The sequence below is a fragment of the Coloeus monedula genome (assembly GCF_965178545.1).
Source record: "Coloeus monedula genome assembly, chromosome: 8".
In the NCBI taxonomy this organism is placed as follows: Eukaryota; Metazoa; Chordata; class Aves; order Passeriformes; family Corvidae; genus Coloeus; species Coloeus monedula.
The window spans coordinates 9,243,799-9,269,681 of NC_138788.1; the positions used below are offsets into that span (position 1 = coordinate 9,243,799).

Here is a 25,883-nt window from a genome sequence, read left to right on the forward strand (position 1 = left end):
ATGTTTCACACACAAAACTTGTGGCAGAAATGTTTGAAAGCTTTAGGATGAGCTGATGCCTTTGGAAAGAAAGTACCTGGGTCGTAAACTGATATGTTTTCTCCATTAGGCTTCCCAGGGATACAACTAAGGTAAGCTTTTGGTAGAGAATAAAGAAGGGACACAGAGAGAGAGAGAGAGAGAGGCCAAATTTCCCTCCAGATCCACAAGTGTAATGTTTTGATAACTTCAAGTGAAATAGCCTTAGCTATAAAGAAAAACAATTATTGCTCAATGGAATACTTCGAACTGTTCTCTCTGGTTTAACACTGCATGTAAAGCAAAGCAAACCTGAGAGAAAAAAGTTTCGTGAATGATTTGCTATGTGTCTCTGTCTGACTCCCCATGCCCTAGGGACAGAGAATGAGATGTCTCATGCTTCACACCTTATACTGTTCTAGGATGATTCCTCTTCTTCCATGGAAGCTGCATTATCACACATACAACAGGGCAGCCAAATCGCCTCTAGCAATTGGCCATAATAAAGGATCACGCAACTACCATCGTGTGAGAACATCTCCACTGGCCATCAATCTGAGTGTTAGGGTCCAATTTTCAGAAATAAATTCCCTAGCTTGCAAGTGCCTAGCATTCACAGAAACACAGTCCTAAGGCTAAGGAAGGATACCAAATGAGTAGCCCTCTTTGGACTAGCATCTGCTTCCCAGTGGGAAAATTTCCTTTCTCTCCTTTACACTGCATATTCATTCATAATACGCTCTCAGGAACTGGTGAACTAATCAAAGTAATCTCTCTGCAAAGGCATGTACATTAACACCAAATCTAATGAAGCAAGAAGACAGACAGCTTCTATAATGTCTAATTTACTTTAAAAAAATATTATATTTATTCTGTGATTTCATTACTCTTCTAAATATATTACGGGCTCTCCTAAAAATGCCAAAAAAGTTGATGCTTCCAGGCTAACTGGAAATGAAATATTTTCAGTGCATTGACTTGTTGTTGAGAGGAAATAAGAAGGAAGAAAAATGTCATCTGTGACTCAAGGAAAAGGAAAACTTTATGCACAAGCTGTAGGTAAACAGATTGTGTGTTGGCATTGTCCAAAACTAAGACGTAAAGCAGAAAATGAAGAGGATCTAAGCAAAGAAAATGAGACTGTCAAGTCAAAGATCATATCTGATCTAGCATTTATGCTTGTCTTGAAGATTGTATGTCTTGAACTTTGTCCTATCAATTTGACAAGATCAGGATGTAACTGTAAGCAACTCCTTTGAGCACAGAGTTCACACATGGGAGACCTCCCATTGTCTCATTTCTCTGCACATCAATCATTTATGTACTTTCTGCTCTACTCCCTCGATAAGCTTCATTTGAAGATAGTATGAGCCTTTGCCAGTTTCATATTGTGGCTTTCTCTAATGACGTCTCCTGACTATTTAGTAGTAAAATGCAAAATTATCTTCCAAAAAGGTTCTGTCCCTCAAAATGTCCAACACCATTGTTTGCTGCAACATCCTTACAGTGCAAGCACTGTGTATGTGCTTGGGATGGATTTTGAGTTCACACTGATGTCTTTTGAAGTTCATACCATTAATGTCACATCCACCATTGCCCTGATATTCATGTATCTGATGTCACACACAGAGAAGGGAAAAGCACACTCTAAAAAGTGACCATAGAATCTCAGACATTGGCAAAGGTCAAACCTGTCAGTCGATCAGCCACCTCTGCAGTTCTGCCACAGCTGGTTGAAATCTTGCTTGGCTGTGTCTACCAACACTGCAGGACAGGGACACTCAATGAAACCTCTCTGCCTTTCATAATGGGCCTGCTAATTACTATTCTTAAGGTGTCACAGTTTGAGAGCCTGTAGAGTCTAAGGAGCATCTGTGCTGGGTAATGTTCAGTGGCCTGGTGACAACAAGATGGCTTCCCTCCTTAAATGACTATCAAGGGAAATGCAACGCTATAGGTGAGTGCCTTTCATTAGAGGCACAGCTCCCATTCATGCAAAAAAATGCAATCCTTCCATTTATGGTTAGGTAATGCAGGTGTTCATTTAAGGAAAGGTACATGTGCAGAGCTGGGGGAATGCAGTTCCCACCATTACTAACACAGCCTTCTCACAAAGGCTTTCCGGGAACAGTTCACGTCATCTATTTTTAATACCAGCTGCAGTGAAGCTAATAGTTTGCATCAGGGTCATTTTGACAGTGAGTGGAAGGCCTAAATTCTGTAATACTCAGGCTGCAGTATCTGCTAGAAGAGCTTTGTCACACACTGACTAATTCTCTGTTGCAATTAAACTTCACTTTACAACAGTAATGGGCCTTCAACTGGGAATACAGCAATTCATCTCTCTTTACACAGTGGAATGTAAAGCCAGATTTGTGTGAATAAGTGTCTGTTCGTGTGTACTTTACATAAACACAACTGAAAAGAAAGCAGGCAATTCTTGAAACAGGTGGATAGTTGCTGTTTTCTGCCTAGGGTATTTGTGTGGGTTGGTTTGGTTTGGGTTTTTTTAACTAAAGAGCAGAAAAGAATGATGTCAGGTTTTAGCCGTATGTTTTGTTTATTTTTAGAAGTGGACCAACAAACAACCATGACCTAAATTCTACAAGACAGAAGTGCACACAAGCACATTGTTAAATATCAGAATCTATTTGAGTTCTGACAATTTCAGCAGAACTGTACACATGCATCTTCTTTAAAAGCAGACTGCAAAAAACTAATTCACCAATATGGTGAAAAAGAACCATAAGGTCCAATATTTAAGACAGAGAGTGAACTCCACCTTTTAACTTCTTTGTCTTCATACAGAGATAGTATGGTTATAGCATTAGAATTCAGACATAAATTTTTCAAAGGCAAAAAACCAGATAACAGCACTTTTAAGTGAGCATCAGTTTTATACTGTCATTAAAGTGAAGCTGGAATCAGGATGGAACAAGCTTCAAACTGGGCATGTGCGGATTCTGCCCTCTCCTGTATTTAAATGGCAGCAGCTGCTGCTGCCCTTTGCTAAGCTGATGATGGACTGAAGCAATCTGAAGCTCTAGTGAGAAACTCTGCACTGGATCTCACACCATTCCAAGGAATCTAACAACCTGCTTCACACACACACACACACGAAGGTAAAGTGGCTGACTTAAATTCAGAGGACAGCTCTTCTTTCTTGGTTTTTGCTTAGATTTTGTGCACCTGAATAATCAGCCCATTCAGAAGGGGATCTCCTGTCCCTCTGAGGACACCAAGAGCACCAAAACTGTGGAGTCCTTCAATGCATGGAATGACTCAGAAGCCAATGCCTACACCCTGATGGATCTGCCTCTTAGACCCCCAACAGTAAGTGTTTTCTGTCACTTAAAGCTGTAGCATGTAGATCTCTGGCAAGGCTGGCATTTATAGGACTGTAAATGGACAATTAAGGAGCGTGTACACATTTAATGCTGTAGTGCAAAAATGAACAACATAATGAAAATTTTTAAATCTTGTTTTTATTCCTTTAACTATTTATTTAATTCAGAAAAGGCTGTATAAGCACTGTTTTTCAGTAGAGTTGCATGGGCAGAAGACAAGCAGGAATGTCTAACAGCAAAGTGCATCAAATATGTTGCAAACTATCAAAACAAGATGTTCTTGTACATTATAACAGTTCAAACATAATGCTCTCTTGTGTTGTTATTCAGGGTGGAAATCCCCATAATTTCTGTCATAATCTGTAAGTGCAGTGGAGTGCTTATGTAAATGTTAAAAGAGTTGTTACATGCAGTTACCCAAGAAAGTTGTTTGGACCATTTTCTCAGGTAAGTCCTATCAAAGCTCTTTCTGAGTTTTTATATACTAAAGAGAAAGAAATCTTCCTTGGAAGTGGGAAGGTGAGAATCTGTTATGATGACACTTCAGGATGGAATTTTTTGGGTTTGCTAAAAATTTTCTCTATCCCACCCCACAAGCCTGAACCAAAGGAGTTCAGAAGTCCTCTTTCTGACTTTGCCTCTCAGAATATTATTAGGACTGCAGGTTTTGTTCATGTGCTGTTTTTACAAAAGTCTGTTTAAAAGTTTATAATAAAAACACAAAGCAACCTAATTTTTCAAGTTTTTAAAATCTATTTTTTTAATAAAACCTGGATATCTGCAGTATATTACAGAAAAATAAAGAAGTGTCCTGAGCCAAGGCACTTACAAAACTAAGTTAGATGGATAACACATGAGAAAGGACAGCAGAACATAGCAGGGAGAGAGAAAGGGACTGGAGAGCTCATGGCAAAATGGAAAAGCATTCTGGGGACAAAGTGATTTACACTGGAAAATTAAAAATTGATCTTGTCCTTATTTTACTGAAAGATCTAATTAGTTGTCCCTTTCCTTTCCCTAGGACAAGTGTCTGTATTGCCAAAATTTTACATTTTAACTTGACATAAAGACTGGCTTAAGAGAGTTTCAGGAGTGAAAGCAGTGTGTGCTGCTTGTGGCTGAGATTAAATCCGGAAGATAGGATACAAAATCTGTTATCCAAATTGCTCAACAGGACAAGCATCATCTATGGAAAGCCCTGCTGTCTACTGGAAAGAGGGCTTAGCAGTTAGCGTCACCCTGCTGAAACCATAATTGAGGGGGGATTACACTCCTCTCTGTGCTGCCTGTCGTCACAGAGCAAGTGCCCACAGAGGCAAGCTCAGAAATCAGAGCAAAGACCTGTAAAGGAAAATAAGTGCTATCAGTTGTTTGAGGCCTCTTGTAGGTAGGCAGTACAAACACCACACAAGGAACCCCAGGAAATTACAGTGTTTCTGGTCAGATAATTTTTCTAAACTATGTAATTTGTTGTAATGTAAAAGGCCTAACACTATCATTGGCTGTGTAAGTCATACTGTGTAAGTGGCTTCCTTACCTGGGTTTGTAGGGAAACAAAGACACTTGTTATATTGCCAAAGTTCATCCCGGACATCCAAAACTTGCAACGTTTTGGAACTGGGCTCTATTCCATTATAACATTCTGCAAAACCAGTAACAGTTTGAAGTTAGATGAATTCACAGAAGCAACCACATAGCACTCCCTATTTTCTTTTCCCTTTTGTTGTCTTGTTTTACACCAAATTAGATACAATCCATCTTGCATGTTCAGGGCAGAAGTAGCTGAAAAAGTGTCCTTGACAGAGTTTTTCTGCTCCTGGCTTTCAAATTGATGTCATACAATTAAATCAATCAGAATCAGCACTGAAATATATTCAAATGCCCAAATGACCTTATGACAATTTCTTCTTTCCCTGTAACCATAACTCTAAACCTGATCTTATATTCTTGCCATTGTGAGACTGTGAGGAGTGGGCTATATCACGTATGATTTATATTTAGCATGAGTATTTGCTTGCATGGCCTTGCTCCTGCCATCATCACTGTTAGCTTTAGTAGGACTTCAGTAATAAATACCTCCAACTGAATGGTAATTAAGTGATATGATTTTATTCCCTCACTCTGCAAAAGAACAGATGTTTTTTCTCAATAATAGTTGAATTCAATTCTTTGCATGTTGTCCTTTTATCACTTATACAAAAATATTTTTCTCATGCTATGGGGATGTGTGTTGGATTTTCAAAAATGGTATATCTTCTACTAGAAGTTATTCAGAGGTTAGCTGGTTTGGTTCATTTGGGGTTTTTTTATTTAATTATGAAGTAACTATTTAGAAAGCATTCTTTTTAGGAAACTGTACGATAAATGGATCCCCAAGACAAAACAGATGCAGGCATCAAATATTCCTGGGTTTAATATCTGATCTAGGCTTCCTTGTTACCTGGACAAATCACTTAAGAATCGTGATTTTGGTTTGGCCTGCAAAGGAATTCCTTTTCAACTGTCTTTCCATTAGTGTCTTGGAGGGTTTTGACAAACTTCATGGTGAAATACAAGTTCTGCCCTATGTGCCCTAATAAGTCTGCCCTGTGGCTTATTTATTTTTACTCCCTTCTCTGCTTGCACCAAACCTTAGTCTGTCTCTTCCTAAAGAAGCAAGCTGGTTCCTCTGATTGTCCCTCAAGGAAGAATTCTGCCTCCCTTGCAAGCAGGTGTGGCAGCAGGCTGTAAATGTAGAATAATAAGGCTCCATATTGTGCTGCAGCAAGGATTTAGACATATTTATCTATAAAACATTTGCTTTTCTCCAAACTCCCATAAGGCATCTCAGGTTTGTAAGTCTCAGTCAAGTTTACTGAAAGATGACTGAGAACACAGTTCTGTTTTAGCTGTTTCGTTGTAGGTAGTAAACAAACATTCCTTTAGGGAAAACAGTGAGCATTTTAAGAAGGCAAACTTCATGAAACTTAGCTGCTTCCCTCTACTCTAGTGCTTCTACCAGGACACACTTTAACTTGCTGGAAGGAAACACACTGACATAGAGCAACTTCATAACTTCTTGACTCTGCAGCTATTGAGGCAAATGACAAAATAGGATTTAGCAAAGGATTAAACCTATATATGGAAGATTAAAATTTATGGAGGAGTAAAATTCTCCTTTCCAAGAGATAATAACTCTGGTTTAGGGTACAAACCAATTACTAAGACTACTTAAAGTCTCACACCACTGTTCATTATGCACATTTGGCATCTCTATGAAATGTCCAGTCCTGGCTAAAGGCAGGCTGGTGTTTTGTCAGGAATACTTGTCTGAACCAGTGTGGCACTTCTCAAATTGATTCTGCAAAACTATAGCGTAAATCAATAATAAATTATATGCCTTTCAGAGATTAAAAACATAAATTCTTGCACAGCTCTAGCCAAAGGCCTGTTTTCATACACACCCAAAAAAAGTTATAAAACCTGCTTTTTATCTTGACTAGAGGTTGAGAGAGTTGGATTGTTGAGCCTGGGGTAGAGCTGGCTTTGAGGAGACCTTAGAGCAGCCTTCCAGTACCTAAAGGGACTACAAGAAAGTTGAAGGGGAAAATCTTACAGGGACCTAGTGGTAGGACAAGGGGTAATGTGTTCAAACAGAAAGAGGGCAGGTTTAGATTAGGTATTAGGAAGAAATTCCTTACTGTGAGGATGTGAGGCTCAGGAACACATTTCTCAGAGAAGCTGTGGATGCCTCATCCCTGGGAGTGTTCAAGGCCAGGCTGGATGGGGCTCTTAGTAACCTGCTCCAGTGGAAGGTGTCCCTGTCCATGGCGGGCGTGCTGGAACTAGAGAATCTTTAAGATCCCTTCCAACCTAAACCATTCTATGATCCTATGAACACTGCCAAGATCTTCTCCCCAGGGCTGCTCCCAATCCCTTTCCACCCAGCCTGTATTTGTGCTTGGGATTGCCCTGACCCACATGGAGGACCTTGCATGTGGCCTTGTTGAACTTCATGAGGTTTGCACGGTCCCACCTCTCAAGCCTGTCCAAGTCCCTCTCCAGGATGGAATCTCTTCTCTCCACCGTGTTGACTGCACCACACAGCTTGGTGCCGTCAGCAAAGCTGCTTAGAGTGCCCTCGATCCCACTGTCCATGTTGCCAATAAAATGTTAAATAGGGCCAGTCCCAGTTCCAATATCTTCATTACGAGGTGTTTATAGAAAGAAGGTTGAACAGAAAAACATGCAAGGCAACACTGCTGTGTATTATCACTGCAACTGAAATAGTTGTTCAGAGTATTCCCAAAGGACAAGTGCTACAATATGGATTGCAACAGGGGGATTTTTATTCTCCCCTGCTAACCAAGTACTCATACTGTGGGATGACAATAGAAGACAGAATAAACAAGGCTAATGCACTGGAGAAACTAAATAGAGAAAAGCTTTGGGAATGATCTGATTTCTTGATTATCCTGCTGACCTGATTTTCTCAAAGCACTATCATTTTCTCCCTGTCCTTTCTTTTGATGTGCAGTTCCCATAGAAGACACAGAGCTGAACCTGATACAGGCATGTATTTTTGTCTTCTAGTAAGGAAGCTGTGTGTATGCAAGCAACTTAGAGATGGATTTGAAGTGCTTAGGTCTGATCTAATGCCTTCTCAATCAACTAGTACCTGTCTTTGACTTTAGTAATTGTATTTCTGATGAAAACAGTGAAATGACTTCTTTTTAATAATTGATTTTTATCTCTTAGAGAACAGCCAGAGTTGAACCCTCTGGTAAAAATCCAAGGCCTACAGGAAGTCCACACTAAAATGCTAATTTATTCCTTTTGCCACGCACCTTTTCTTGATCATATATGTAGTATTATAATTTATGCCCTATCACTGCTCCGATATAAATATTATTCCTTTATTTTTTCTCACACTTGACATTTCTATTGACTCTGAACTTGTTTCATTAATAAGTAATTTTTAAAGTCTTCTACTTTCCCCTAAATAACCTTGCCTCTCTTGTGATTTCTCTGTGTATTTATCTCTCTTTTAAATTTTTCCTTGTCCTTAGTCCCCCCTCCACAAATTTAATTCAACTTAAAGCTACTTTAATCTGTTCTTCGTAGCCAAAACAAGCTCCTTTAGTTGCTTCATTTCTATTACATTGATCCAGTTCTGATTAAATGGATAGCTACAGGCAGAAAAAACATCAGAAATCTCCATTCCACTAATAATCATCATTAACTCTCTGCAGAATAGCAGTTTAAAAATGTTCTAGCCAAAAGGCTAAGGAGAAATAAAACCAACCCAAACCAAAGAACGCCTGATCTCATTTACTTGAAAGAGTTTTATCTCAGACTCTTCCTATCTACTTGCTATTAGTATGGGATTATTTTTGTTAGTTTACTGGCAGTGTGTTGAGCACAGCAATTTCTACCTGGGCAAGATGCCCATTGATGTTAATGATGTTACACCAACTTCCACTTTGCTGCAGGAACCTGAACCATAAATGCCATGATACGGTCATTCAGTTAGTGTATCAAACTTAGCATTCTGCTCCAATTACAGTAACAGCCAGAGCTACATTTTCTTTCTCTAAGATCAGAGTATTTGTCCAGCATTTTATTGCTGCTAATGTAGAAACCCAGGGAGTGCACTCTGGTGGTTGAGGATTGCTGTGGGCAGATCTTCAGCACACAAAGCAAAGACAATCTCTTCCAGAATTCCAGGCTCCTGGGTTCACCTCTTGCTACTGGCACATTGCACATACTGGCACACTGCTTATAATAACCTCAGCCCAATGCCACAGATGTATTCAGAAGTAATGTCTGCCTCTATTGTCGAAAAATACCCATTTCCAGCACTGCAGTCTTCAGACTTGGCTACTGAATTTTGCGGTGAGTTGTTAACTGGTTAAGACACAAACGCTTCAATCAAGTGGTTTATTAAATACTTCACAGAGAGCAAAATACCTTGATTCAGGCAGACCGAAACTGGTGTGGAGACCAGGCATAAGGATAAAGGATTTGTGGTTTAGTTTTTCTGATCCCTAGTTTAGTTTCCAAAAGACATTTGTTCAAGCTGCCAGGCTTTTGGTAATTAGCTCTTGAGGGCAGCTCACAATTCAGTGTTATCCAGCGGGAAAAATGAAATAGCCATACTGCTAAAGGAGTAAATGCCTATTTATCCACAGAACATTTCTACTTGCTTAGCAAAGTCTAGCCAGTGATGTCAGACGACAACTGAAATTGTACTTCACAGGTACAGAAACTTTCCTGAAATTAAATCTATAGGAAGCTTACTTGTTAAATACTGAACTACCTGAAATCAGATGCAATGAAATGGGTCCCTTCCTGTCTTTTTTTCTCCTTTATATCCTTATTTTTCTTTTGGGAGAGAATAGGTTGCTTTTCGTCACCAGCATTCTAAATCGACAGTAAACATGCAAACCCTCCTTTGCACTGTTGATGGCATATTTATCCCCCAAAGATGATCAACAGTAAATGGAATATGAAAGCAATTCACTTATTCTGACTTTTTTTGCTTGTTGTCTTCTTGCATTCTTGACAATTTCTCCTTCTAGAGAAGCACATGCCAGCTTATTCAGAAAGGTTTGGTAATATACCTATGACCTCTTGTTTGCTCCACAGAAGATGACAGCGCAAGATGTTCCTCGCGCTTTTCCTACAGTGGATGTCCCAGACCATGCCCATTATACAATTGGAGTTGTCATTCTTATAGTGGGGATCACAGGAACTGTGGGTAATTTCCTGGTCTTCTACGCTTTCTGCAGGTACCTTTCTTTTGAAAGTCTTTTAAAATATTCAAATGTATGAACTTGAACTCTATCCTGTGCTCTGCAAACACAGTCCAGGAATACTATCAGACTACTGAGAGAGTAAAATGCACCAAGAGACACTGCTGTAGGAAAAGAGTAGCAACCTGGAATTTCCCTCTGACTTCTTCCCATTAACCACAGCCATAGCAAAATTGTTACCAAAATAGCAGAGAACTGCCTGATATTCCAAGCAATAGAAACGTGGCCAAAGCAGAAATGTTACAATGAATTTTTTTTCTACTGGCTGTGTCTGCACTGGATTGATGGGCTGGTTTGCACCTCTGTATCCCACAAATCTGCTCTATCTTAGATGTTTCCTTCTGTTTCTTGCTTGTCAGTTTCTTTCTTCCCCCCTGTTCATTAGTGGCCATGTCACTTCTTTTTTTTCACATTTTCCAACACTTGGCTTGTTTCCTTTTAGCTAAAGCCATATTCCAACTTTTATATCTGAGGGAAATTGGATCTCTGACAACAATGTCATGTGTTCACCATTCCTGTTCACTCCTCATTCTGTGTCTGATTTGTCACACTGGGACAGAGCATTGACATGATGTCCAAGCCAGTGAGCTTCTACTGTGTGATCGGTCTTTAGGCACTAATGTAATAAACCAAAGTAACAGCAACAAATTATAGGATAATTTGGCTGTGCTAACTTAGATCACTGGAGTGTGGACGAAAGCCATTCTTCGTCTCAAGCCTGTATTTATGGGGTGCATTAAGCAGTAGGTTTCAGCACATTGATTCAGAGTAGATACCAACACTTAAGAAAGAATGACAGTGGCCTTAAGAAGAGAAAAGGTGTTGGCATGCAGATCCGATATGTGAGGATGAAGTACATGAGCCAGATTAGCTTTTTGGCTGGTCCCATACAGGAAATCCAGTTATGGCACTTACACTTCCACTGGAGGACACAGCTTGTCTTCATTTGAAGGTGATATGAAGACAGAAAGGGATACTGATAGCTAAGTAACAAGTACATCAGAAATTCAGAAAACAGTTTAGGTGCTTATGAAGCAGCCTTAAGTAATGGCAAACCATAAGAAAACCAGCTGCCTGAAACAGAAATGTGTTCAGTAACTTTGTGGACTACAAACAAATACACACAACCCATAGGCACCTACTAATAATATATCCTTGCTTCTAAATTGACAGACAGGGGATGGTGATCCTAGTGATTGATTCTGGACCAGTACAAAGAACCACCATTTATTCACATATTTTTCAATTAAGTCTAAGACTGAAATTGAGAAAGGAGCTAAATAGTTACACTGAGCCCCAAACTGAAGAGCTCTCAGTTGAGTTTTTATGTGTATCCTTTAAAAGAGTGTACTGTAATACTATCTATAACAAAAGCAGGCAGAATACACTGCTTATTGCTCTTTTAAAGACAGAGTCTGGGCCAGTGAAATGAGTGTCACAGAGAAGAACTGATGTAAAACAAGGTGCTTGATGTGGTACATAGTGAGTTTGCTTAATCCTTGTATTCGGAAGTCACTGTTGATCTTATCAGCAGTGGAAAATGCATGCTCCTTCTCCTGCTTAACACAACCCAGATCCAGAAATGCATAGTGTACATCAACTTTAATTTCCTGTTAATCGTGGACATGCAGTGCCCTGGGTTAGAATGCTGGGTTAGAATATTTAAATAACAGTGTGATTTATCCCAGTCACTGAGCTGGTTATCAAAACTATCCTATAAAGTGTACAGGAGTATAAGAGTGTACAACTGAGCCTTGCTTGTGTTCCCTCATGAGGGAAACGAGAAGTACTCTGCTTTAGCTTACCATGTAGTGTTCCTTGGTATTTGTGAACTCACAGGAACGAGTAATGGCATCATTAACAGTGCAGCAGTGTTTAGCTACATTTCTTCTGATCTCTGTAGGAGTAGGAGCCTTCAAACTCCAGCCAACATACTCATCATCAATCTAGCTATTAGTGACTTCCTGATGTCCATTACACAGTCTCCGGTTTTTTTCACCAACAGCCTCTACAAACACTGGATTTTTGGTGAGAAAGGTTTGTATATATTCTTTCTAAGATTTCACTGTGTATGTTCCTACCATAGTGGCAGTTAATCCATCTACCCTCAGGTACTCTTGCAATATTGAGAACATTTCTCAACATTGTTTCAATGTTGACACAAATATACTGCCGTCCTGAGAGGAAAATTACATTCATGAGACAGATACAAAGGCACCACTGGCAACATGAGGCACAGCACTAAGCTTCTTTCCAGTGTTCTTCCCCAATCACCTCATGACTTGGTTACTGTCAGAGTCCTCTGACAAAGAAGCACTGCCCCTCAGCACACCAGCTTAAAAGCCCTTCTGAATAACCTGCTCTGGGACTTGCACCTGGCAAAGTGAGGCAAGAAACCCTGGAAAGCCTGATTTTTCACAGAGTTAACAGAAATGTTAACACTTCCTGTGTAGTAAGAAAATGTGAAATGAAGGTGCTTCCATTCTTCCAATATAACTGTTGTAAGAAGAAGACTAATCTTTGCCTCTTGAACAGGTACTGACAGAGAGGAAACTCACAGAACTAAAATTGCTATTTTGATCTCTGATGACCAAAAGCATATTTTATTTTACTTCCATTAAGTGTTCATTTGCATACATGTTAAAACTAATCCAAACCACTGCTTTTAATCATTAGGTTGTTTGAACAATTAAATCACTCACTAATGTATTCATAGTCTGAATATTTACTTCAGCTAAATTACTCATTAATGTATTCATATTTACTTCAGTTTTACTGCCCTTGAGATATGAACAGTTCCATGACACCAAAGTAACTATATCCCATTGTTAAGCAAAACAGCTGCTTCTATGGGACCTGCAGTAAAACTGGAGTTAAACAAGATATTAATGGACTGCTGAAATGATCCCACTAGAAACATCAGAAATCAGTGAGTGACAATATGTTAAGTATCACTGTCTCCAGCAATTGAAGCAAACAAAATCTTTGAAGTTTATCTCCATGGATAATGTAATTAACAAGACAGACAGCAGCTTTGAAGTAGCATTATCACTGCAGGAAAACTCAAGTTTCATTGCTTTACAAATTCCAGAAGACATTAGTTCATAAGTTCAGACTTGAACTCTCCTAGAAATTAATTAGCATGGGTAGATTAATTTCACTGCTACTTCTGTCATCTTCATTGCAAGGCTGTGAGCTGTATGCCTTCTGCGGAGCTCTTTTTGGCATTACATCTATGATCACTTTGACGGTGATTGCCTTGGACAGATATTTTGTCATCACAAAACCTCTGGCTTCTGTTGGAGTGACGTCTAAGAAGAAGGCCCTAATAATCCTGGTAGGAGTCTGGCTGTACTCTTTGGCTTGGAGTCTCCCACCCTTCTTTGGATGGAGTAAGTGAAATGGAATTAAACTTTTTTGCCCTCATAGTATTGGATTAAAGACCACTTAAAGGTACAGAAGAGGGTTGAATAAACCAATTTGAAAAAAAAAAGATGAAATACATATTGAAACTGAAGGTCTCTAATCAAAAGAAAAGAATGCAGTGTGCATTGCAGCATATTATATGACAGTGCCATATAATAGTGCTTTTCCTTGAGTACATTACTTAACTGCATAAAGAACAGTAGATAAATTTATGGCCAAAATTTATGAAGAATGCGCCTGCTCGTTATCCCATGTCTATTCCATTGAACCAAATTCAACAATATAAAAGTTAAATAAATGTATTTGTGTTATGTCTGATGAATTTTCATCCTCAAAGGTGCTAAGACAGCAGTGTCAATCTACTTCTTTTTATTCACATAAAGGAGGAATACAGTCTGAGCATTTGTGCAAGTAGACCTTCAGTAAGTCTTGACTGTGTTCTGGATGGAAAAATTGCAGTTGGTATTGTCCACATTCTCCATTCAGTCATTGGTGTTGTCACTGGCTTCCAATAAGGATGGCATTTAGTAGTAACGAAAATACTTTTGTAAATGTGAATTTTACGCATGGAAATCGGAACATTCAGGAACATTCATACAGCACCTTGATCGTTGCAATTTGTGACAAAGAGAGTTTCTGTTATTCTTCCTCATTTGAATCTGCCTCACTACCATTAAGTTTATTTTCTGTGAGTCACCAGTTCCAGTCACTAAGTTAGAATGAACTCATCATTCAAAACCCCAGCCCATCATTATGCTCCCTAATTCCAGAAGAGAATGTGTCTGCCAACGGAGGTGAGAACATAGAAATGTTTGACTAGTAAAGGATGCAACAACCAACTCAAGTACTGAGTAGAATTTCAGTAGAATTTTGTTACTGTCGTATTATTGCTGTTCTGGTCCCCCACAAACATGAAGCATGTTTAAGCAGGCAAACTGCAATACTGACAGAAGCAGTCTTTAGTTGAGTGAGGAGCTGTTAGAATAACAAAATGACAGTATAGCCTTAGATTATAGATTTTCAGTTGAAGAAGGTGGAATAACTGCTTGCAGGGTGTTATTATCTTGTAATTAGATTGTAATAGTGCCCACAGTATGAACTCTCACACTGTAATTAGATGCATTTCAGAACATCTGGTGCAATATTTTTAAGAGCTGAGCAGAAAATATCAGCATAAACAGCTAAAATTAAAATTACAAAGTAAAAAGACATTGCTATTGCCAATTCATTTACTAGCAGTTCGAAATAGTTCCTTTAAAGAGAATACATTTTATTTCAGGCAGAACATTATGTATGCATGTTTTGTTGGTTTTTTGGGTTTTTTTTTTACTTCTACTCAGCTTTACTTCATGACAAAATAATTTGGACCACACAGTAAATCTTTTTCCTTTGCTGTGGGGTATGCCCATCCACTGCCCTGGAGGGGCGTCTGCTGAGACAAGGCGATTGAGCAATCTCCCAGCAGGACCCCCCCTGGGAAGGCAGCTACTTTGCAGTTACGGCGAGAAGATGACAGACCCAGAATCCTCTGGGAGACCCTATGAAGATCCTTTGTAACCCATTGGCCTTTACCCTCTGACACCTACCCCCTGTATCCCTATAAAGCTAGCCCTCTGCCCCTGCAAAGGTAGAGAGAGCTGCCTGTCCCTAGCTCCCCTCCGCCGGAGCACAGACCAATAAAGCTGCCTCGTGTGGAACAGCTACACGGCCTCTCGTCTCTTGCTGGTGTGGCCTAGAGGCAGCCCTGCAGAGCTGAGCTGAAATCATGAGCTGACAATCACTAAAGAGCTGACAGCCTCTGCAAGGGCCCTCCTGGCCAGCAGCTGAGGGAAGACACCGGGCCTTGGGAAGGCAATTCCTTTTGGGACCATCTCTCCCAACCAGTCACAGCTTCCTCGGTCAGAGCTACTGACCCCTAACCAGCTGTCATACTTTGCCCAGTAAATTTCTCTTACCTGCACGTTCTTAGAAAAGTGGTACCTAGAGCAACTGGTTTGACTCCTAAGGAAGAAAGCCATTTGACAGGAAATGGAGATACTTAAAACCTACATAGGTCTGGTCCAAGACCCAAATAAGTATTTGGAGAGATTCCCTTTGACTATGATGAGTTTTAAACAATATTCAAGAACTGAAGCAAAATTATTCAGTTTGCTGAAGCCTTAGACCACTAAACATAAATACAATAGGGAAACAAAAGAAAATAGGAAAGTGCTTTACATGAAGAATTGTTTATCCTTTTAAACCTTTTTTTTCCCTTTTAGAGACTAGGACTAAATCCCATGTTATTCTGAGTATCTTCTGTAATTTCTGCACCCAGAATAACAATCACTTCATGCTTTATGCCTTCTCCTGTCTTTCTTCCTAGGTGCATATGTTCCTGAGGGTTTGCTGACTTCCTGTTCCTGGGACTACATGACTTTCACACCATCAGTCCGTGCCTACACAATGCTGCTTTTCTGCTTTGTCTTTTTCATTCCTTTGATTGCTATCATATACAGCTATGTCTCTATATTTGAGGCTATCAAGAAGGCCAACAAGTAAGTAGCCAACAGTCCCAATTTTTTATCCTTGTGTTTAAGTGACTGTTTTCTTAAAACAAAGAAAGAACAGAAGAAAATTGGGGCATTTCTCACATTTATTTTGTATGCACAACTGAAACAGGAAACCAAACGAGAATTCTGTGAATAGTCAACATGGTAAGAAGCGTGATTCTTAGAAGAACCATTCCTGAATTTAGGCCAGAGCTGATCGGTATATTATCTAATGACACGGAAAAAGAGTACAGAAATTAACCAACCAGAATAAATACAAAAGGGACCTCAGAAACACCTAATGACAGTGTATCAATAAATATTTCACAGAAAAATAGATGAAATTCAACTACAAATTTTTAAAAAGAGAAAAGGGTGAAAAGGAGAACAAAAATTTAGCAACAGGACTCTGAAACAAAAAGCGATTGCTTTAAAAGTAAAGGGCAGCCTGCCACTCCATGTGCCATCTGTAGGTACCAATCCTGTAGATCCCAGTGGATCTGGTCACTTAGTTCAGAAGTACAAAGTGACAGCAAGGTAGCAAAACTGGACCAAAGAAAGCAAAGACTCCTCTAACTGTCTTTAACTCAGCATTATTCAATTGGCTTGAATACTTGGTTTATGTGGAAATTCTTTTGCTACAGGGTTATTTTCTTCACTGAAGCACATGTGGATTTTCCCATTGATTAGTGCAACAGAAGTACATCGAATTGTGAAGGACGGGTCACATACTTGCATTAACATACAATAAAAGTGCAGGAATTTTAGCCTAAAGTATCAGAAGAGTAATTGTTTCCCCACTTCATGAAGCTATTTGCTCATTTCCCTACCTTCATTTTTTGCTGTTGTATGTTTATTTTCCCTAGGTCTGTTCAGACATTTGGATGCAAACGTGGAAATAAAGAGTTCCAGAAACAGTATCAGAGGATGAAAAATGAGTGGAAGATGGCCAAAATTGCACTGATCGTCATCTTGTTTTTTGTCATTTCCTGGTCACCATACTCTGTTGTTGCTCTGGTAGCTTTTGCTGGGTAATTATAAATGTATCAGCAGAGGAACATTCAGTGAATGCAAAAGATGTGAAATTGTAAAAGACAGATGAAAGTCAAAGCTACTTGTCAAGTTTAATGTCTGAAATGTGTCCAAAACATTCACTATTTAGGAATGATATTTAACAAATGGGGCACATGCTGACTGTTTTTTTTCTTAGTTTGAATTTAAGAAAATTAAAACAAAAAAAGGAGAAAGAAAACAAGAATATTATTACTGGCAACATAAACTGCCATGCTGAAGATTTCTGAATGCGTTCTCTGTGCTAGGATATTTGAACTATCTTAACTTTATTTAGCACCAAAATGCTAAATAAAGGGCCCCAAAAAGATCCTCCCAGGGGTTGATTCTCTTTTTTTCTCTACTTCTTTAACTTACAAAAATATATTCATTTTTTTGTGTTACATCAAACTGCTGAAATTCCTTACATGTATAAGCAAGTTCAAAATTAGTACATACATGAATTCGGAGCTTTTTGATGCTAGATATAAAAGATCATAAATATAAATCATCAAAGCACGTTCTTCATCTATTTAATTGTCAGCATTTTATACAGTAATTTCAACAGAAGCATGACAGTATTAAAACACATAGCCTGACACCAGACTATAGTTGATACAATCCAGGCACAAGTAATGGATTGGGAATCCAGATGCCTTGGCTCCACATGGCTATTTCTCCCACCCTAACATGTGAATTTTCCTGTGCTTCAGTTTAGCCTCTCTAAAATGTGTGTGACTATCTGCTTTAGGAAGCCTTGTCACCCGCAAAACCCCAAGTGGAAGATTCCTATGATAGTACAATACATTCCTCTTTGAATTTTTCAAGTCAGAAATAAAAAGTAGGTGTTCCTAAAACTGACACACAGTCCAAATTTATTTATGATGGAACATTTTGGGAGACAAAGGTGCTTTTTGTTACACACCCAAGGAAGAGGCCACTGCAGGGCCTCATCTCAAACCCAGCTTAGGAAGGTGATTTCCTAAACACAACACTTCTAAATTCTTAGGTTTAAGGAGAAAAAATACTGAGGGAAGTGGATTCTCTCCCTTTGTATGCAGAGGAGTAATTCCAAACTGCAACAAACATTTTCTCCATGAAACATGTTCCTCACTCAGAAATATGAATCCTTCACACATGTCCTAGTGTCCCATCTCCTGTCAAAGGGGAACTTAGGTGCTGGACATCCAACACTGGTGACATGTGACCAGTTAGACACAGAGGAGGAGCAAGGAGACACGGAAATGCAGTACAGCTACCTTGCAGTACTGCAACAGACCTAAAAGAAAATCAATTAGGGGATGCTTTAAGTTTACCACTTTAGCTACATAGAACTGTTGGGCTGTCATGTACAATTCAGCATCTACCTTAGGAGGGTGAAGTACCTGCTGAACTTGACTTCTGCTCCATGCCTCACACTCCCAAAAAACTGAACAAATGGACAATTTTATAACTCTGCAGTATCTTATAAATTAGTATTTTCAAATTCTGCTTATGAAGATATCTGGGGAGCAACATAGCTTCAGTCAGGTTTTTTCCATTTCTGAACTATGTCTTTTAGGCAATCCTTCTGGGATTTTTCAGAGATTAACAGACCAAGCCTGGATGTCTTCTGTGAAATTTTATTGCAATCGACTCAGATAAAATCACTGCATGCTACATATGGGAGGCAGACGTGGAGTCTGTGGCTATAGACTTGGAATAAAGATAATTCATCTGACAGAGCAATACCATATGAAAAAAGAAGGAAGAACCTTAATTCCTTTAGAAAATATTTTGAATGGAGAATAGTGTGCCAGCACACAGTTATGCTCACTAATATTGTTGGTCTACAGGTTTCATTTTCTGGGAATGATTAGCTTAAACACAAGAATGATTAGCTTAAACTCAAGGCTTTGCCATTGTTTGTTTCTGTTAGCTGAACTCTCCATCAGCCTTACCAAAGCACCGTCTCAGCTCAGGGTCAAAAACTCAATTTCAGTACGGTCACACTGTTGCGTGTTATCCAGAATCTGTGACGATTTATACCTCTAATCAATGCTTTTAAAGTATGATCAGGAGAAGCTATGTTAAAAATTGCACATGGAGAACATCCTTATCAGAGAAAAGCCTTAGAGGTGAAATGGCATCTCAACATTCAGGGAGCTGACAAAATGATTCCTGTATTGCAATTGGCAAACCATTTCCACCTTATGACAGAGCAAAAATATTCCCACAGTATGATGAAAAACTTCCTCACCAGGGTGGTGAAGCCTTCTTAAAGGCTGACATTGTTCCTAGGCAAAACAACACAGTAGTTACCACCATCCTGGGTCATACTAGTGAAGTGCTGCAAGAGAAGCCCCAAGAAAACCTTATTTTTCAGAAATGCAGTTAGGCTGATGTTGATCTTTAAAGGCAAAGGATGTAGAATTTGTTCTCTCACTGTTTTGGTACCGAACTCCCCTTTTACTCTGTGGAGTACAGCCTTAATAAAGCCATTGTCTTGCCACTGTGTAACTACATAGACAATGTAGAACTCAATAGTAAATATATGATGTGCTTGCATTGCTCTAGGTATTCCCATGTCCTAACACCCTTCATGCACTCCATACCAGCTGTGATTGCCAAAGCTTCTGTCATCCATAACCCCATCATTTATGCCATCACTCACCCCAAATACAGGTAAGTTCACTCTATTAAACAAGGTATGTTTTATACAGAAAAGAAAATCTAAGAGTAACTTTGTCAGTTTTAAGTCTAGTACCTGAACTCTCCTTCACCTGCTCATTTTAACTCTGTAGGACAGCCTTGCCCTCCCCAGGAACACTTCTCAATGCCACAGAAATGTCAGCGGAATTTGTACTTGGAACAAACTACTAAGCAGATGGTAGTTAGAGATGCTTATGGATACTGATCTGTATTTACCTATTGCATGATAAAAGATGGAAACCTTTCCATCTCAAAGGAAAGCACCATAAATTTTTAACTGTCTTTGTGGGAGAGGCAGACATTGGGCAGTGTTGCAAATAGCACTTTGTTACATTAACCAGGTCAGTGAGAGAGGCAATACAGTAAGCCAAACCACCTCTTCCCTATTTTGTGCATCCTCCTCATGTTTCTCAAGGCTTTCATATTTCAGATAATATTTCCTCTGACAGGTAATAACACGGAGGGTCATTATCATTCCAAGTTCAGATGCAGGCAGTGAGATTTGACGGATGGCAGCAAAGCCACAGATAGGCTGTTGTTTCACCACTTACAAAGAACTACCGAGGAACTGGATAGAGAAGAGGTGGGCAGGAACATCTACATGGGGAAGACTGGCAGGAAGAGGAAAGCTAGGCCAGTTTCCTAACACTGCATATGAGCAAAGTAATACAGTAATATAAATGCACATTCTGTACAACTCTACAGATAGCCAGCAAACAGATGTGTAAGAGGAGCTAGAATAGCTGCTTAGGGGAAGATTAAAATAATTCATTATGTAGTACTTCTGCGAGGTTCGGTTTAAAGGGACAGAATGGTTTTTTTGCCCTGATTAAGCCGAAAGCATATAAAACATCGTTGTAATAGCTCCCTTCAGTTCCAAGAGTTATATTTTAATGCCCTTATCCCTTCCAAGCAATAAATCTCAGTTCTGCAGAACACTGTGAATAAGTGATCTTGCAGGGTGATTGTATATGAGATATCTGATATCTGGAAAACTCTTTTTGTACCCAGTAATTTTCCAGTCCATGCAGCATTACTTCATCTCTCTGAATAAATGCATTGTTTTGATGATTGAATTTTTGTGCTAACAGAAAAAATCTGACTGGTTCTCCCTCTTATCCATTAGAAGAGCCATTGCAACACATGTTCCTTGCCTTCGACCCCTACTGAGAATTTCTCCTAAAGACTCACGGTCTTTCAGCAGTTACCACTCCTCCAGACGAGCGACCGTAACCAGCCAGTCTTCTGAGATAAGTGGGCTGCAGAAAGGAAAAATGAGACTGTCTTCTCTCTCTGACAGTGAATCAGTAAGGGAGCCACTTCCCATACACCCATTTTTAATTGCAAAGTAATTCATTTTCATATAGAGTCCTTCCAAGTGGTAGATTCTTTAGATGAAATGCATTATGGCGCTCGTTATAAAAGCTCCAGAGAAAGTGGAGAGACAAAGCAAAATTAAAGACAGAAGGCTGAAGTGAAAAAGCAGAACGTAGATAATTTTCTTCTTGATGGTTGGTGACACTGAAGGAAGAGTGGAAAGATGGAACAACAGGAATTTTAGAAAGTAAAGGAGGACAGTCAGAGCTCCGTTGAAAAGTCCAGTTGTACTTGCAATCGTAATTGTGCTTGTCTGACCACAGATTTGCAGTCTGGACACAGAAAGAAGAAACTGCTAGTCACTAAATAGTTCTCTAGTGAAAGCAAGATTGTAATGAAATAGATAATGCTTTCTGAAAGTGGGATGTATTTGGAAACATATTAATCATCAAATTTAGACAAATCAGTAAATCCATTACAGAATCTTTCTCACAGAAGACCCCAACAGCTTGCTGCTGCCAGTCTAAGTGGAAACAAATGTTTCACACAGCAGCTGAAAACAGGGCAAGTATTTGGCATCCAGGCTCTCTCCTGTAACTCAAAGTTATATTACTAACTAAATAAGTATATTAGTTAGTTCATTGCAATTATTTTAAACGAAATTTCCAAATAACTGAAATTACATTTTCTTGGCAATTCATTTTACAGTCAGGATAATAATTGTATCTAATCCAGCTAAGCACTAAATTCTGACAGTCGTTTTTAACAATGACATTTCAATTTCTTTGCCTTCTCTGTTCTTTTGACTTCTCAGCCCAGTCAAAATGAAATTCTTCTGGCTGGTAGCCTCCAGTCAAGTGGAAGGTTTTAAAACTGGGTAACAGAAAAGGAACATTTTTATATTGCGTCTCTTACACTGCAAGTCTTGATTCTTAAAAACCAACAGACTCCCTCAGTAACAGGGTTTTGTTTTCCCATTAATTGGAACAAAGTTTATAAACCCAGGACTCCATCCTGAAACAAAGTATTTCTAACTGATTCTGCAGTCCTGAGACATTTCCTTCCATTTATTTCTGCTTCCATCCAAGCCACTTTGGAAACTTTGTCCCTAATTCCTCCAAATACCTGTGCTTCCTAAGTTGGTAGTACTGTGGAAACACTATCTCCTTGGAGCTACGAGAGGCATCGGAGAAGTTTCACCAATAGATTGTAACAAAACACTATTTTCTTTCAAATTTTGCAGTGCATCCTGTGGAGGAAAAAAAAAGTAAGCCAAATTTTAGATGCAACAGACTTGATAGTTTTGTTTGTGCTTCTTACAAGCAAACATTTTCTGAAGTCATATATGGCAGAGCTTTTGTTAAATGTCCTTTATACAATGCCTGTCTCTTTTACAATTTCTGTCTAGGTAAAACTGGGGAAAATTGGATGACAGTCTAAGAGACCTAGGGTAAATGTTTTTGCTGTATTATTTTTAGGGGTGTACTGAAACAGAAACTGATACTCCCAGTATGTTCTCCAGACTTGCCAGAAGACAAATTTCCTATGAAACAGAAAAAGATACAACTCAGACTAGTGACATAAGAGCCAAACTGACAAGCCAGGATTCTGGGAATTGTGAGAAGGTAATAGACTGTGTGATACCTAAATTCTCTGACAACTGGCAAGTTAACAAATCTGCACATTGTATCATAATTAATAATGAAGGTTCCTGCCAAGAAGATGCGGATAACCTGAGTTAACACAATGAGTAATGACTTAGAGGCTGTAAAAGGCCATCAGCTTTTTATTCCCACCCTGGTTCATTATTCAGTTGTCTTCATTGCATTTCTGCTGCTGTTTTAGAGAACTTAGCATCTGAATGGAGAGTTGTCTCATGTTTGGTTTTAAGCGTGTATTTAGTAATATTTGTCTTTCACTGTCCAAATTACTTGGTTGATCTTTCTGTTGTCTCACCATTTGCTACCAAATGAACATGTGGTAAGATGTAAAAAACAGGGCTGTCTTTAACATATCACTACTTTTCAGTCAGTCCTCTGCTTTCCTCTTTCTTTCCCCTATGCATTTTGCATGTCAGATATTATGACATAGCTATATGCCATTTATGTCTTTCTTATCTGTGTTCATTTTTCAGACAGCTGTAGATGCTGATGACATATTGATGGTGGAATTGAATGTCACAGAGTACATGGCTACACCTACTGTAAGAACTATTATTTTAATATTTGGCAACAAAAAATAAGGACAATCCCAGTCCCTGAGCACAAATTAAGTTGTTTTTGAGGTGCAAAAATTATACAATACTCCCAGCACAATGCAGAAAACATGACCACAAAGGGTAGACCATTGCTGAAACTAAGCAGAAGGAGAACATAGGCACTATAGAATTCTTCTGAAGTCCAACTTCTTCCAGGAACCTGAGTATTTTCTTGAATTTAGTAAGTTCTCTGATGAGGTCTGTGATTTCCTTAGTGGAGCATGGAAGCATTAATTTTGTGCCATCTTTGTATTTATGATGTATATGCTAATCTGAGACTGCCATTCTGATGGCTGTACCTATGAGACAGCCTTAGTCCTGTGGCAAGTACTGCTGTACAAAGCAATGTTGTTTACTATTTAATGTTCTCTGTTTTGTGTTGCAGGAAACATCTAAAACATGCAGCTTGGAGGAAAGCAAGGTCAGTTTTTGAAACATACCATGTCACCTATTCATTAAGATGTTGTGCTAGTGTCTGTTTCTTCTTCATCTAACACAGCTACAGCATACGGGTAAAAATATTTGACAACTCCCACAAGTGATTGAACTTGCCTTAATTCTCAGCAGACATGGAAATAAAAGCAAAGAGCCAGCAGGTGAAAACAAGGCTTTGCAGCACTATCTTTGCAGCACTAACCCCAATGTAAAACAACCACCTTACATTGTCTCTATTGGTAGCAGTGATTCTTATGAGCTATTGTGAGCCTCATCCTAACTGATTTTTTGGTCCTGTGCAAGTGACAGCTAACATGGCTTATTGTCAAAAATGCTAATTAATCTTTCCCTCAATTTTTACCTCATTATGTAGTTTGCTTCCCCCTTCAAACTACCCATGCTGTTAATGCTACATTTTACATTACTCTTGCCCAATGACCCTAAGCAGTCCCTCTTTCTGGAGAAACTCCTTACCTGATTGAATTCATAGGCTGTCTGAGCATATTCACAGTATTTCTGTTCATAGGTGAATGTGCTTTCATTAGCCTAGGCGGTCTTTATTCAAAGTAGACCAGCTCTTAATCAGCAATTGCAAAGTCTTTAATGCTTTAGTACATTAAATTGTTTAACAGGTGGGGTTTTCTTTCATAAGTTATTAATGAAATATTTAAAAAAATGTTCAGATCTACTCTTCCCTCCATCACTTAAATTTGCTTTTGAATCAGCTATGGGGAGCAGCAAAGTGCTTATCTAAATATATGCCACCTTTTTATAGATGATTCAATGTGGTCTCCTTGTAGATGTTTGTGTTGTCCATTCCTTGTAAATCTTTGCATCCTTTAGAAAAGTGAGAGCCTGAACAGTATTGGACAAAGAAAAAGAGAGTCTCACCAGGGATCATCTTCAGCCCAGATACCCAGTATTACAATAACATGCAGCAGTGTCCAAGGAGTAGAGCTGCCTTCTAGATACAACTCTGGTTTCCTGTACCCTAAGTCCAACAGTCACAAGCAGAACAAGAAGTCCAGCAGTTAAGTGAGTGGTGCAAGCCAGAATATCACCTTTGCCAACAGCTCTGGAACAGCTGTGGACTGGCTGAATCCAGAATAACTTCCTAGACTGGTCTGAAACGCTCCTACAAAGACACAGCAAAAGACAAGCAAGGATAAAAAACCGAGGACTGATCTTTTCAGCATCAGAACTCTCTCCAGTGGATCACATCTTGATCTGAGTCACATGTAATTTTAATATTTCTTCTTCATGCAGCTCATAAAAAAATTCCTTTTATTTGGATTTTACTCTGCTCACATATGTTCCCATCACTACACAGACCTTACCTAGAAGCCTCCTAGGATTAACCTGAGAGGGAAGGGAAGTATGATATTCAGAACTGGCTTTGTTCACTTAGTGTATTAACTTCAAAGCTACTATAGAATTAAAGATGAGAAATTTGGGGGGAAATGGACATTATTTCCTGAAGATAGTTTCTTCATTAATGTGAAGTTTCTCGACAAATGTAAACTTAAATACACAGTCGGTGCTCCCTTCTCTCATTAATGACACATTTCCCCCCATTTTCTTCTACAATCCAATGACAGGCAATGCACTTTAGCAGTAATTTGAAGTCTCAGATCTTTATTTTAATTTCTGAGACCAGGGAAAGAGAAAGCAGTAACACTTCAGGACAAGGCTGTAGTCCTTTCCATACTTAGCTTCTTTTCTAACAGTGGTTTAAGAGATGATTTTAACCCATTCTCAGCTAACTTCCCCAGAGATATAGGAGATTATTATGAAACTCCTTCTGACTTTCCTTTAGCAGGTTTCATGAGAAGAATGCAGAATACAAAGCAATGTTTGTACTGAAATGTCTTATGGGTAAGTCAATACACCTGCTTTCTGATACTTCAAAGTTGTTTACCCTTTGATGTGCTTTTCTGAGTAAATAAATATTGGGAGGAGAAGGTTTAGTTCCCCAAAAATAGTTGTTTTAAAGATGTATGGAATCCACACCATCCCC

General features: G+C 39.0%; 2 protein-coding genes across 2 annotated transcripts in view; one reads left to right on the forward strand and one right to left on the reverse strand.

Annotated features, from left to right (window-relative positions):
- The window catches only part of WAPL (WAPL cohesin release factor), a 137,712-nt gene that overhangs the window by 98,712 nt on the left and 13,117 nt on the right, over positions 1-25,883 (reverse strand). The window lies entirely within an intron of this gene.
- On the forward strand, positions 1,903-24,901 carry OPN4 (opsin 4; the record flags this gene model as incomplete). Its single annotated transcript, XM_082285816.1, has 14 exons — positions 1,903-1,975; positions 3,197-3,351; positions 3,738-3,812; positions 9,993-10,135; positions 12,063-12,196; positions 13,348-13,551; positions 15,951-16,122; positions 16,983-17,147; positions 19,723-19,830; positions 20,984-21,164; positions 22,653-22,799; positions 23,309-23,377; positions 23,817-23,852; positions 24,710-24,901. The coding sequence occupies 14 exons, from the start codon at positions 1,903-1,905 to the stop codon at positions 24,899-24,901; spliced, it is 1,854 nt and encodes a 617-aa protein (XP_082141942.1).